The 13,817-nt window shown below is 41.6% G+C and overlaps 1 protein-coding gene across 1 annotated transcript in view; it reads left to right on the top strand.

Moving 5' to 3' along the window:
* Positions 1-392: 392 nt before the first annotated feature.
* Positions 393-13,817, top strand: part of eif4g2a (eukaryotic translation initiation factor 4, gamma 2a) — a gene marked incomplete at its 5' end in the record, with an annotated part of 32,843 nt that continues 19,418 nt past the window's right edge. Inside the window, 2 exons of the mRNA XM_083650649.1 lie at positions 393-497; positions 898-1,035. Of these exons, the coding sequence (XP_083506775.1) occupies positions 393-497; positions 898-1,035 (243 nt within the window). The remainder of the gene's footprint in view (positions 498-897; positions 1,036-13,817) is intronic.

Below are 13,817 nucleotides of genomic sequence, written 5' to 3'. Positions count from 1 at the left end.
AATATTATTTCACCCTGTTATATTATGGCAGGCAACTGCAAAAGACCACTTCAAACAGCACAGCAAACTGGACACAGCATTAACAGAGGGGCGATCTTAGGACGGGCAATCCCATAGATATTGAGTTAGAGTGTCACGTGACCGACAATGAACACGAGCTACATTAGCAGCGTTGAGCAGAAGGAGAAAATAAACGAACAACGAAAAGAGAAAAGGTTTAAAATGTCCGTCCCAACTCACGACGTTCACTCTGTTCCTTCGGTGAGTTGGGATAATATGAACGGTAAGAGTACTTATCAGAGCATAGTAGGCAGGCTGGATATCGCCCCGACAATGGACCCCAGCTCAGTAGGCTGGAGCAACGGCGGGCAGATGGAACAGGCCCGGGCGCGATGGCGGCGGGGGTCGAGGCGGAGAACGTCCACACGGCCACAGGTAACAGGCGGGCGGAGGGCGGCCAACAAGCAGGCAGCAGACAGACAGAGGACGGCAAGCAGGTAGGGATCCGGCAATCTGGCGGGGACCGTCGGCCACACCAGCGTAGATCGGAGTCACTTAAAAACACAGAGCAGGCACACTCAGCAACGGGTTGTGCCTATGACACGCCACACACTCACTGAGGAATAGGTCAGACCGTCCCTTTGTTGCGGGATTAGCGAGCGTTGTGTATGGGTGTCGGTCGTCTTGCAGAGCAGCACAGCAGTCTCAGCGCAGCAGTAGATCGGCGTCGATCTGGTCCGGCCGGCTCCTCACGTTCACTAAGAGACACAGAGCAGGAGCACTCAATAACACAGTTGCGTCCAAGACACGCCACACACTCCCTGAGAATAGGTCAGACCGTCCCTTTGTGGCGGGCTTAGCGAGCGTTGTGTGTGGGTTTCGTCCCGATGCGGCCAGCTCCTCCAGTCTGCTCTCCCCGTCGTCCCTTTCTTCCTGGGTTCTGTCTTCCCCGTGGATGGTCGGCGTCCTCCTTATAAGGGCAGGCTGATCACTCGCTTCCCGGGGCAGAGGGCGGATCACCTGAGAATCACGTCAGTGAGAGAATACAGTGCCCCCCTGGACAATAATATACACCACACACCAAACAAATGTTTCTGGCTGCAGGAGCCCAATCTCAGAGTCATAAACCACAGTTCCACTCGCGACATTAGTTTTGAATTAGTTACTAGAAATATTGCGCGCTTTGCCCACCTTATTATAGTAGTGAGATTTGACGATATAAAAAGGGTTGATTGACAGCTGTGACAGCCACTCGCCAGGTCCACTTGGGTCCTTAATGGACCCGACATTTCAATGTCAATTCTGGATCACAACCATCTTACATTTGCATCCAATTTCATGATTTGTTGCTGCACTCTCCAGAGGTGTTGTGAAATAGGAATTCCCACCACATTTTTTTTTTATTTCCCCAAACTCCTTTTTCTCAAGTCGGTGAGAGAAACAGACAGCAGCCTCTCTGTTTCTGCCTGCTCCACCTCCAGGATGTCTGCAAACACGGAACATCTACTGCAGAGAATCAGATCACTGCCAGACAGCTCAGTGTCACACGACTCCAGCAGTACACAGTGCCTGGGAACAACTTCACATCCTGTCAAACACCGTGCTGAACTCAAAGGGATGAGTAAGACAGAGTCTGGCGCTGCTTACTTGATAGCTATCAAAAGTGACACAAAATCGTGCCTTACACAATAGAGTCATTGTGAAGCAAATACAATAGCATTGATTTTGTATGACAAAGCCACAGCCCAACACAACTCCCCATAGCATGCTTTGCCCTCACTACGGCAGCATGGATATTAATAGTTGCTCTCTGTTCACTTTTCACCAAAGATGTGTTCTTAATTGCAGTTTCCTATACATTTAGGCTTAGGGGTAACGAAACAATATCTAATGTCATATATTTATTAACGACATGAGATAAGTCACTTTCTTTTTTTCCAGAGAAAGAAGCCTAACTTTTTTAGCAATTTGATTCTGGGAGCAAGTTGAGCATATTCAGCACTTCACTGCACAGTGCAGAAGAGAAGAGCTGAAGATCACCCAAGAAGACATAGCAGACACTTCTCTGCAATCAGTCCTAATCCCAAGGAAGCAGAACCAATGGAGACTCAAAGCAAAGTGAGCTGAAGGAGAGAGCGGAGAATGAACTTTTATTCCTCATCAGGTTGAATAATTCTTAAAGTATCCCTGACTACAAAGAGGGCGACAGAGTGCTGATGTCATGTCTGAGAAGGCAGATGAATGGTTCTCAAATTTGCAAAACCCTGAACCATGAAAGAATGAAGTTGGTTACAATGAGGGGAAAGATTTGAAATATACTCATTTGTTAAGTCTTTGTGTCCTTTGTGTGAAGTTAGAGATTTCTGTGTAATTAAATAACTAACTACTGTTAGTTATTTGACTGACTCGGCCATTTAGTGATGACAGGAAGTAATTTGATATTAAGCTGGGAAGTGGTTATATGCTGTACTATTATATATGTCATATACTCTTCTAGAAAATAGATTTCGAGTGTGGTTGTGCTGTAACCTTTGACAATAACCCCCGACCCCTGCCACAGCAGCCCTACAGCATAGCAGGTTGATTATGTGCTTTGCTGGGGCCCAAAAGTAGATTTGTTAACAGCTAAATGGCTGAGGTTCCAGGTAAGTTTGTTTCAACCAGGGCGACAATGAGTCTGATTTGTGCTGACAGACTGCAATTGCAGCGGGGGCTAAAGTCCTTCCCAGAGCAGACTGCCGGAGTTTTAACGCACAGGCAGACAGACAGGCACTCCACTCCCCCCTGCGTGGAGCAGACGGTCTAAGACCCAGTCGCATTTACTTCAGCTTGAACGGAGCAGGAGCTGGTCGACCCCAGCTGCTCAGCTGAGGTTTCACCCTGTCACTCTACTCTACTGGGATCTATCCGTGTCTGGGCCTATGCTGGGACCCTGTCACTCTACTCTACTGGGATCTATACCCTGTCTGGGCCTATGCTGGGTGACATCTGTCAACATCTGTAGCACACTCCAGGAACAAAACCCAGCCCTGTGCCATGTGGGAGTCAGCTGTCAGTGTCAATATGTCTCAGCCTGCAAAGAGGAGGAGGGTGGCTCATATGGAGAAGGATGGAGAGGCATGGAAGATGTACAAAAGATTAAGGGCATAAATGTTGTGGTGTCAATAATCTACTTATTGCCATGAATTGTTCATATTATTATGTAGGGGTAATTCAAATGAATTCCATAAACTACATCATCTCAACATAACAGATATTCAATAAATGATATGATCATATGAGTTTAATGTCCTTAGGGGGGAAGAACGTCTTTTTCACATCTTGGTACCAATTAATGTAAAAATAGATGCAAGGTGCAATACTGAGAAACAAAACAGCTAGTGTGCAAAGGTTTCTGAATTCATTTTCTGAAAGTGGTTATGGAAGTGTGTAACCTAGCATATTTCTCAGTAATGTCAAATTTACAAATTGAATCCAGTGCTATTTCAATCCTGCCATATATACTAGCATCAGCGATATTGGTGTTTCCAATGTGTGCTGTATGGATAATGAATATTCAGCAATTTGGTGAAAAGACCTTCCAAGAGAGAGGGCGGGGGCGGGAAGGGGGGGGGGTGATTGAGTAATGATCTGACCCCGTCAATGTCCTGAAATCTCAGCGCTTTTTGAAAAAGTTCTACTTGCGTCTATATTAGTTAATGCTGAGTGCTTCAGAGGCCTGATGACATATCCTGTGCCAGAAAGGCAAGAGCAAGAACTGATTTGTCAAAGCACACAGAGTAGGGCTTTCTATATATTATATATATATATATATATATATATATATATATATATATATATATATATATATATATATATATATATATATATATATGTATATGTATGTATGTCAGAGCAAGTCACAGAGTACATGTCTTTGAATGAATAGCACTGAGCTTCTCCATGTTCTCCCTATCTACTCCTCCTGAGTAAAGTTTACTTGTAAGTGGATCTACCGATCTCTAGGGCTGATGACTCAGCCCGGAGTGGAAGCAACTTGACCGGTCTGTAAAAGGAAACCCTATTTATTTATTTATTTATTTAACCTTATGGCTACTCTGGACACTGTGATGCTATTTTTACCACTTGCACAGCGCGTGGTCAAGAGAAGGCATTTTTGGGTGAGTCAGGCATTCATTCAGTCAGGAGTGGATAACGATGATGATGTCATCAGTGATGATGTCATCAGTGCCAAACTTGGGCTGTTGAAAGATGTAGTTGCATGAGGTCGCCTGGTTGCTACATGACGCATGTGGTCCTGGGCCGGAGGTGCCCTATTTATAATCCTTCTTTTTTTATCACCAGATGTGTATGGGTGTTAAAATATGTAAATGAGGCAATGGCGCGGCTCTGGTGATTTGATCACCTGGATTTATTTGTTTATTTTCTGGTGGTTCACCCCCCCCCCCCCCCCCATACACACACACACACACACACACAAACCTTTTTCTTTTTTAGATGTTCTACAATATTTTCAAGAATGCAAATGATCTTATATGAGAGCTGCTTCTTCGGGTTCTGCGTGCCGTTTCATGCTCTGAATGCATGTGAGTCATGTGACATAGTCACATAGTCATGTGACATATTCTTCTTCAAAAACAGATTTCAGCTACAGCCCCCTGGAATCAAGCCCCCCCTCCCTTATCAAATCCACCAAGTTGAAAACACATCCCTAAGTAAGATACAGTGACCTGACAGAGTAAGCAGGAAAAACTAACTAACAACAACACTAAATGTACAAAGTTATTAGGGACAGTTACTTTTTTATGAAATGAGGTGAATCCAGGTAAAAGCCATTATCCCTTATTGATTTCCATTATTAAATGTCTACCGACTCACAAAGGACGAGGTGGAGATAAAGAGAAGCAGGCGAGTTAGATAACGCGTGAGACAATTGAAATGCGGAGTGTGCAAAAAGAGCTGCGACGCAGTATCAGTAAGAAGTGCCTAATATTTTATACATTCAGTGCGTATAATAACTCTCATTATGTGCCACAGCGAGCCATAAATCTAGCTCTCAAATTTCTTACAGTTATTAGAATCGTTTGAAAGGAGATTTGGGTTTGGCGTAATTAGTCACTTTAGAGAGATGCAAGAAAAGGTGGGAAAAAAACCCATCAATGATTTGCATTTAAGGAGGGCAGTGCTGAGGGCTTAGGCAGTATATCACCGAAAATACAATTAGCCATTGTGACATTATTAAATAATACACCAGACGTATTAATTCAGGGCAAGACAATATAGAAACTCCAGTCTCTTAAAAGTGGACTGCTTCCTCTATTTGCAGGAGGCCTTCGCTGAACAGCCATACTGTAGGAAACTGGCAATAGGCTTTCATTACAAAGCTAATACCTGTATTCCCCACATGCTGTTCACACTCACAATCTTGCTTCACTGCCGTTGCCATTGAGTGATTTTGATAAATGAGTTTATTACTTGTTCAGAGATGGAGGGACGATGTTTTTCAGTGGCAGAGTACATTTGCTCTTTGTCCTTACAGAATGTGTATGCCAGCAAATAGTTCACCCAAGGCTGATTGCACACAGAGGTACGAGAAGCTCCTCTGTTTCTCTGGGCCAAAGGAAATTGTCTGTCACACAATGATACCTTGGGTTTATGTGCTGTGCATTGTCAACTGGATTAGTGGGTTATGCTATTTCAGGAATAAGCACTAGGCCATCTTTTGGCTGCAGGGTGGCTTGGTGGTTAAACTGTCCCATAACTGTAAAGGTAAGACCCACATGCTATTGTCAGTCCATGTCTTTCAAAATGTCCTTGAGCAAGACTCTCTTCATCCACTCTGGCTGCCGCTGCACTATGGCCCCTCTAGGGAATCACATGCATGTGTTTAACTGAGTGAGTTGATCAAATGAACAGCCCGTTAAGATAGGTACAGACACATTCAAAGCCTGTTAGATAGGTACAGACACATTCACAGCCCATTAGATAGGTACAGACACATTCACAGCCCGTTAGATAGGTACAGACACATTCACAGCCCGTTAGATAGGTACAGACACATTCACAGCCCGTTAGATAGGTACAGACACATTAGCAGCCCGTTAGATAGGTACAGTACAGACACATTCAAAGCCCGTTAGATAGGTACAGTACAGACACATTCAAAGCCCGTTAGATAGGTACAGACACATTAGCAGGCCGTTAGATAGGTACAGACACATTCACAGCCCGTTAGATAGGTACAGACACATTCACAGCCCGTTAGATAGGTACAGACACATTAGCAGCCCGTTAGATAGGTATAGTACAGACACATTCAAAGCCCGTTAGATAGGTACAGACACATTAGCAGGCCGTTAGATAGGTACAGACACATTCACAGCCCGGTAGATAGGTACAGACACATTCACAGCCCGTTAGATAGGTACAGACACATTCAAAGCTGGTTAGATAGGTACAGACACATTCAAAGCCCGTTAGATAGGTACAGACACATTCAAAGCTGGTTACATAGGTACAGACACATTCGCAGCCCGTTAGATAGGTACAGACACATTCACAGCCCGTTAGATAGGTACAGACACATTCACAGCCCGTTAGATAGGTACAGACACATTCATGGATGGTAATTGGACTGCATTTATAGAGCGCTTTTATCCAAAGCGCTTTACAATGTGCCTACATTCACCCATTCAGACACCGAAGGTGGCCAGCTGCCACCCAGGGTGCTGGCACAGCCATCGGCAGCAATTCGGGGTTCAGTGTATTGGCCAAGGACACTTCGACATGCGGACTGGAGGAGCCGGGGATCGAACCACCAACCTTCTGATTAGTGGACGACCCGCTCTACCTCCTGAGCCACAGCCGCCCCTTATTTCACATGACATTCACAGCCCGTTAGATAGGTACAGACACATTAACAGCTTAGAATGGGGAGAGACCATAGAACATTTCACTCGGACCAAAACTTTAAAAAACGACATTGAAAAAACATTTTCTTAATGATTTTTTTTTACGTTTTGGTCCAAGTGGAATGTTATGTGGTCTCTCCTGTTTCTAAATATATCTGAACCGTTTGGTTTGAACAAGTAAAACTATTTTTATACGCATTTTACGAAATGTCTATGGGAAAATAAATGAAAATGAAAATCTCTGGTACATGTACAGTGCTGAAGCAGGAAGTACAGTAGGTGGTCACTTTTCCTCTCTATACTCAGTTCAGTCTCTATCTGCATCGCTCAACTATAAGGTAGTGGTAGGCGGAGCTCTCCAATTGTCTGGGAACCTAGACTAAATCATACCTGACCTGGCATGTTTTGTTTAAAAAAAGTATCATTACTATCATTGAAGAAAAAGTAGTGTACAGATAGCCAGGAAATTGTGACTCGCAGATGTTCCAGGGGGATATAAATAAGAGGGTCTTGATTATCCAAGTTCTGTTTGATGTGAATTTAAGCCTTTTCAGATCATTTTTCACTGCACTTGAGCTGGGCAGTAGTCAAAACTTATTTCAAACTAGTGTTTGAAATACATAACAGTTGCACTAAGTGAGGAATGTGTCTGGTTGGAAACACTGAATAGCAATGAGGGAGAAATAAAAACTTACACTGCAACAAGAACACCTAGATCTAGGCTCATCAAAGCGGCATTATAGGCTTACAAGAAATGGTTTTGTAATGGAGAAGATTGGATGCTTAGTAGGTGGTCTCTTTTACAGATAAAATGTTGACTACACCCCAGGGAACAGTCTCTCCCTGTACCCAAACAAGAATATCATGCTAATTCCATCTGCAGCCCACTCCCCCAGGTGGAGCCCATGCAGTCAATGTGTAAGCATCGCTGGAATCAGACACAGGGCTTGTCACTGATGACTCCGACAGTCCCTCAAGCCCAACACAATTTGGCGCGTCAGGCAGCCACCATTGCTCTGCCTCAGCAGATCCTCGCGGCGTGTGTGCACAGAATGTCGAAACACACAATCAGCATGGGCGAGCTTGGGAGTCCCATATGTTAATCAGCAATAATATCTCAATGCGCACACCCGCTCTGCCAATCAGCTTTATGAGCCACACATCAGCAATCAAGATGAGCCAATTAGATGGCCCGCAAGGCGACCCACATGTCGTCAATGAGAGACATGCGGAGGTCTTGGTTTTAAAGGTGACTCTGTTGAGAAGCCGCTGTAGTGGGAGCCGCGGGTCAGGGCGACGCCTTGAGTTTTCAACACAACCTACGTGGGCAGGGGGGGGGATTTCAATAGGCAAATATAGATGAATAATTCAGCTAAGCTAGGTTTGTTCTTAATGTGATTCATGTTCTTTATGCTGAGAGTTCAGTCAATTAAATTTGCATTCCAAAGAGGATTCTTCCCTTGCTGTCCCGATTCCTTAATGGATGGTTTCTGAACTTGTTGACCCGTTCATCATGGAAAGTATCACGCTGAACCCTGAGGGAGCTTGTATGATGCCCCTGAAAATTATTTTGATTTGATTGATTGATTGATTGATTTTTATTCATGTGTCATGCGCATACCATGGAAAGGGGGGCAAAGAAGCAGAAAGAACAAAATATAAATTGACACATTAGTCCATTGAAGAAATAATGTGCAAGTTTTTTCCCCGGTGTGTGTATTTGCGTGCGTGTGCGTAGGTTTTTCATTGTGTTTTTTCATTCGCAGCATTCCAGGAACAGAAAAGCCATGAAACAAATATCAGTGTGTCAGGAAGGAATCCATTACCTAACTGAAAAGGGTCATTATACTTGAAGAACACATTAGCAATTTATACAGTATGGTCATACTGTATACTTACCATACTTCCATGGTGGCTTGACCCTGGACTTGGCACACAAGACACTGCTGTAAAAAAATTGAATGGGAGGGACAATTAATTATTGCCACGATGTGTTATCCAACACCTTTTTCTTTTCTTTTTTTTATTTTCCAATCCAAGACTAAATGTGTGCGTACCATTTTCGGACAACGTCAAACTAGAAATGGCCCCATTAAGCAGATTATTTGAGAAAGGGCATGGGCTATCATAAACTTTGGTGACTCTAAGCAGGACCGATAGGATGTCTGCAAAAATCAAAAATTTGTACCACAGATTCCATGTGTATGTCTTCATCTGGTCGATTCGATTTCATCCGATTTGGCACAGGTGGCTTGACCCTGGACTTGGCACACAAGACACTGCTGTAAAAAAATTGAATGGGAGGGACAATTAATTATTGCCACGATGTGTTATCCAACACCTTTTTCTTTTCTTTTTTTTATTTTCCAATCCAAGACTAAATGTGTGCGTACCATTTTCGGACAACGTCAAACTAGAAATGGCCCCATTAAGCAGATTATTTGAGAAAGGGCATGGGCTATCATAAACTTTGGTGACTCTAAGCAGGACCGATAGGATGTCTGCAAAAATCAAAAATTTGCACCACAGATTCCATGTGTATGTCTTCATCTGGTCGATTCGATTTCATCCGATTTGGCACAGGTTCTACTATCTAATCTGAACATCACATAAAAACAGGAACTATCCACATTGTCAATCCTTTGAGTTTACTTTGAGGGTAGTCAAATGGTAAAAGACTACTTTTTTTTACGCAATAGTCACTGCCATAGTCACTGCCATAAACAACAGTGACAGAGTATTTTTTAACAATACTGAAAGTCCTATAGAAAACACTCTAGCACCATCTACTGGCAGTTTTGCTCAGGAACTAATGTAGGTATTCAATAACACACAATACATTTCAAATGCCCATGTTATGTCCCTTTGATCGTTCCTACAAGCTCTTAATTCTTTTATCAGTGGTTTTAGATTTTCTGGGCCTGGGCTTGGCAGAGGGAAATGGAAAAATACCAAGTATAAAATGGCTCTGTCAATAGTTTTCATTTGTGTGTTATGGCATAATGTAACTTATTAATTTATTCCACAATTTATGGATGAATTTGCATGGAAAGTCATATGACAGTTTGTAAAGTTATATGACATAAAGCCTATATAGTATATCAACAACTTTACTCAGACCAACGCAACGCGTTTCAAAATGCATTTGGTCTAATTAAAGCTGTTGTTCTTTCCACTCAAGGACATTCACATTCGTGTTCTGAAGCCTTTTGGCTGAATGCTCAGGGTCACTGTCCGGCTGGAGCGCATAAATCATCACCTCAGTCTAGATCTTTGGCATTGGAAGTATAGGATCTACTTGGGAATTTGCCTGCTCTATTCATTGTTCCCTCTATCGTTAGAAGTCTCCTCGTGCTTGCCACTGAAAAACACCCTGAGAACATGATGCTGCAACCACCATTAATATTAGTATAATAGGGACATCTTAATGGATATTCAAATGAATTTGGATGCACCACAAAATCCTAATTTAATCAATTTTGAATTCAGACTGTAACACCACAAAATACAGAAAAAGACTAGGGGGCTGCTGCACTATTTGAACACTGTATCACTATCCAAATAATCAATTATTCAACTATAACTGTGTGTCAATTTTTCTAAATTGCCAGTTTTGCTGTAAATAACTTGAAGCTAAATAAATAAAACTCAAATCTCAGCCGGGCAATGGAAATAATGTAATTTGTGCTCCTTCATAATACCCCAAGGCAGGATTTTTTCCAAGTCTGCAGATTATAGGGTTGGGAAAGTGGGTAGTATTGCGATATTGTAATATGCTAGTATTGCGATATATTGAACATTGCAATATTGTGATATATTGCAATTTATCACCTTTTTTCAATTGTAAATGATCTCCCCAAAGGAAAAAACATTGTCAACATCTGTTTTATCTAATGAGATCAAGTTTCCAGTCTGTTCATCTTACTTCAATCATTTGTATTGCAGCAAAATGGGGTTGTCAGACTGACCAACACTGTCATAAAAACCTGCCATAAATGTTGCATGCAGTTGACAATTCATATAATAAAGTATTGCGATACTTGGCATTTGTGCAATACGATATATTATCACGCAAAATATTGCAATACTATGCTGTATCGATTTCTCCCCCCACCCATAGTAGATTATGAATATACAGTATGTAGGACGACTAGTTTACTAATGTAATATAAAGTAGTTGCAACTTTCAGATTCCAAAGTGCATATACATTTTATTCCAATGTTTACAACACAAATGTAATCCAGCAGTTGACAGTCTACTCTAAAAGTACACTTTTAGCTGTCACATAGCCTACTGTTATGCTTTGTAACAAGAGCTCAGTCAATACACTGGAATGGGAAAGTGAGTCAGATACGGTAACACAGGCAGAAATTCTAACCCATTCATTGAGCATGAGCACCATGATCTGAGATGTTTTACATAAGCTATCATAAATGCACATTTAGTCCAATACTGAAACAAATACTGTGTCTAATTATAATTCACATGCAATATCTGGATACTGAATATTAAAAGCCCTAACAAGGTCCAAACAACATGAAACGTATTGCTGAAGCCTTTACCAAAGTGAAACAAAGCACACCGCAATGTACTAATACTGACTTCTCATCAGATCCAGCTGGAACTGCATCCACTTGTGTGCAAGGTTAGCCTATGCTGGAACTATACTGCATCTACTTGTGTGCAAGGTTAGCCTATGCTGGAACTATACTGCATCCACTTGTGTGCAGGGTTAGCCTATGCTGGAACTACACTGCATCCACTTGTGTGCAGGGTTAGCCTATGCTGGAACTATACTGCATCCACTTGTGTGCATGGTTAGCCTATGCTGGAACTATACTGCATCCACTTGTGTGTAGAGTTAGCCTATGCTGGCTTTATTGGCAAACTGGGCCTTATTAGCTTGGAGTGGAATGTTTACTGTCATACAACTGGCTTCATTTTGCTTTTGATTGATGAATGATGGATGTCGCCCCCTAGAGGTAAAGCAGAGATAAAGCAGGGCATAGAAAAGCTCTACCACTCTCTAGACCAGTCGGGTTCTCAACCTTTTTGAGGCGCGATCCCCAAAAAACTTTAAACCCCCTCCCACCACTACCCAACCCAATGACAATCCGCATGCATTCACACACTGATTTCTCTCACTCACTGAAATCATTTTTATAGTTTATATAGCTTTTTAATACATTAAATCATTGGTATGGGAGATTTAATCATCAATGGAGGAAAATATATATATATTTTCTTTCCCACGACCCCGCAAAATAATCTTGCGACCCTCTAGGGGGGTCCCGAGCCCCAGGTTGAGAACCACTGCCCTAGACAGGGTATATAAAGGAATCCTGAAGTTGACCTTTTTTAAGACCTTTTCAACGCCACTTTCGTCACATCACAATCACAAGTTTCATCATGATACGATATTATTATATATCGATTTCTGGACAACAATACAATATTTGCTGATTCTGCTATCACAAAGTCTGCCACGATACAATTTCGATTCAATTGAGGGGTCTGCGATCGACATGAGACTATATCATATGTCCATTTAACACAATCCGCACAATAGCTACAACATTTAATACCTCATCAAAAGGTGATTAAGACTTTTTAATACTTTTTAAGGGCCTTAATTTTCCATAAAATGATTGATCAACTTTTTCAAGTATACCCCGGATACCCTGCTAGATGAAAAGGAAAATGGAGTAGGATACAATAAACAGACTGTGGATTTGAACAAAAGGCTTTGAAGGTTAGGTTAGGTATATTAGTCGATGTCAATAAGAGTATATATATATATATATATATATATATATATATATATATATATATATAGTATATTTTGTAGTGATAAGCTAATGTATGTGTAGATGCTCACTGCTCCATATGAAAAGGTGCTGAAAGGACAAAGACAGTCTCTCAAAAAGATTGCAGCCTTCATCGAGTTCATTCAATTCTTATTCTCAGAATGTCAAGTCTATCATCATCTATTAGTGGAGTTTTGGGCAGTGACTTTTTCATCAGACCACAAGGCAGAAGGCAGCATCTATCAGTGTGGAATAACTTACTCAGACGCACTTCAGGTCCCCAGAGGTCTTCCTGTTGCATGATACATCTTCATATCGGCAAATCGTCTACCCCCACTGCAGCTACTTTTAGGTGATGTGAATTCCTCCCAGCAACATCAACATTGAAAGGACACATAGAGAGTGTATAATCTGATGAACAGAAAATATTATATCAAGCAGGCTTCCTTTTCACTGGTTGTGACTACCGGTTGTAAAGGGACTCTTGATTTAAGTGTTTTAACTTGTAACTGGCCAGGACTTTGTGAATGGATGAGATACAGCACTCTGAAGAGAAAGTCGTGAATGTACAAATTATGAGGGAAACTTACCATTTTCATGAAGTACACTAAAGAGGTGAATGCACGGTGAAAGCCATTATCCCTTCTTGATTTGTCTTATTAAATTGATATCCAAATCAGAAAGGAGATGGAGAGAAAGAGAAGCAGATTAGAGAAGTATTTGTTAACGCTTTGAGACTTTTGTTGTGGGTTTGCGCCGGTGCAAAAGGGTTCTTCATATTTTGTACATTGTGTATTTCACATCACCACCCAGCTTCTTCTTGACACATGAATATCCTAATCAGTGGTGGGGGTAACTCATTACAAAAGTAATATATTACATGTAATATATTACTTTTAGCAGTAACTCAGTAATATAACTTATTACAATAGGATTTCAGTAATATTATACCAGTTACTTTGTCAAGTAAAGACAAGTTACACATTGAGTTATTTTTTTTTTTAAATCAAAGCACATAATTAAAATAAAGATATAATCATTTCATAATCAAATGTATGTGTTTTTATGCAAATAACCACTATAGATGAGAATACAGTA

The sequence above is a fragment of the Poromitra crassiceps genome (genome assembly GCF_964638095.1).
Source record: "Poromitra crassiceps genome assembly, chromosome: 14".
In the NCBI taxonomy this organism is placed as follows: domain Eukaryota; kingdom Metazoa; phylum Chordata; class Actinopteri; order Beryciformes; family Melamphaidae; genus Poromitra; species Poromitra crassiceps.
Note: the sequence above shows the minus strand (reverse complement) of the source record. Positions and strands in the feature narration are given on the sequence as shown.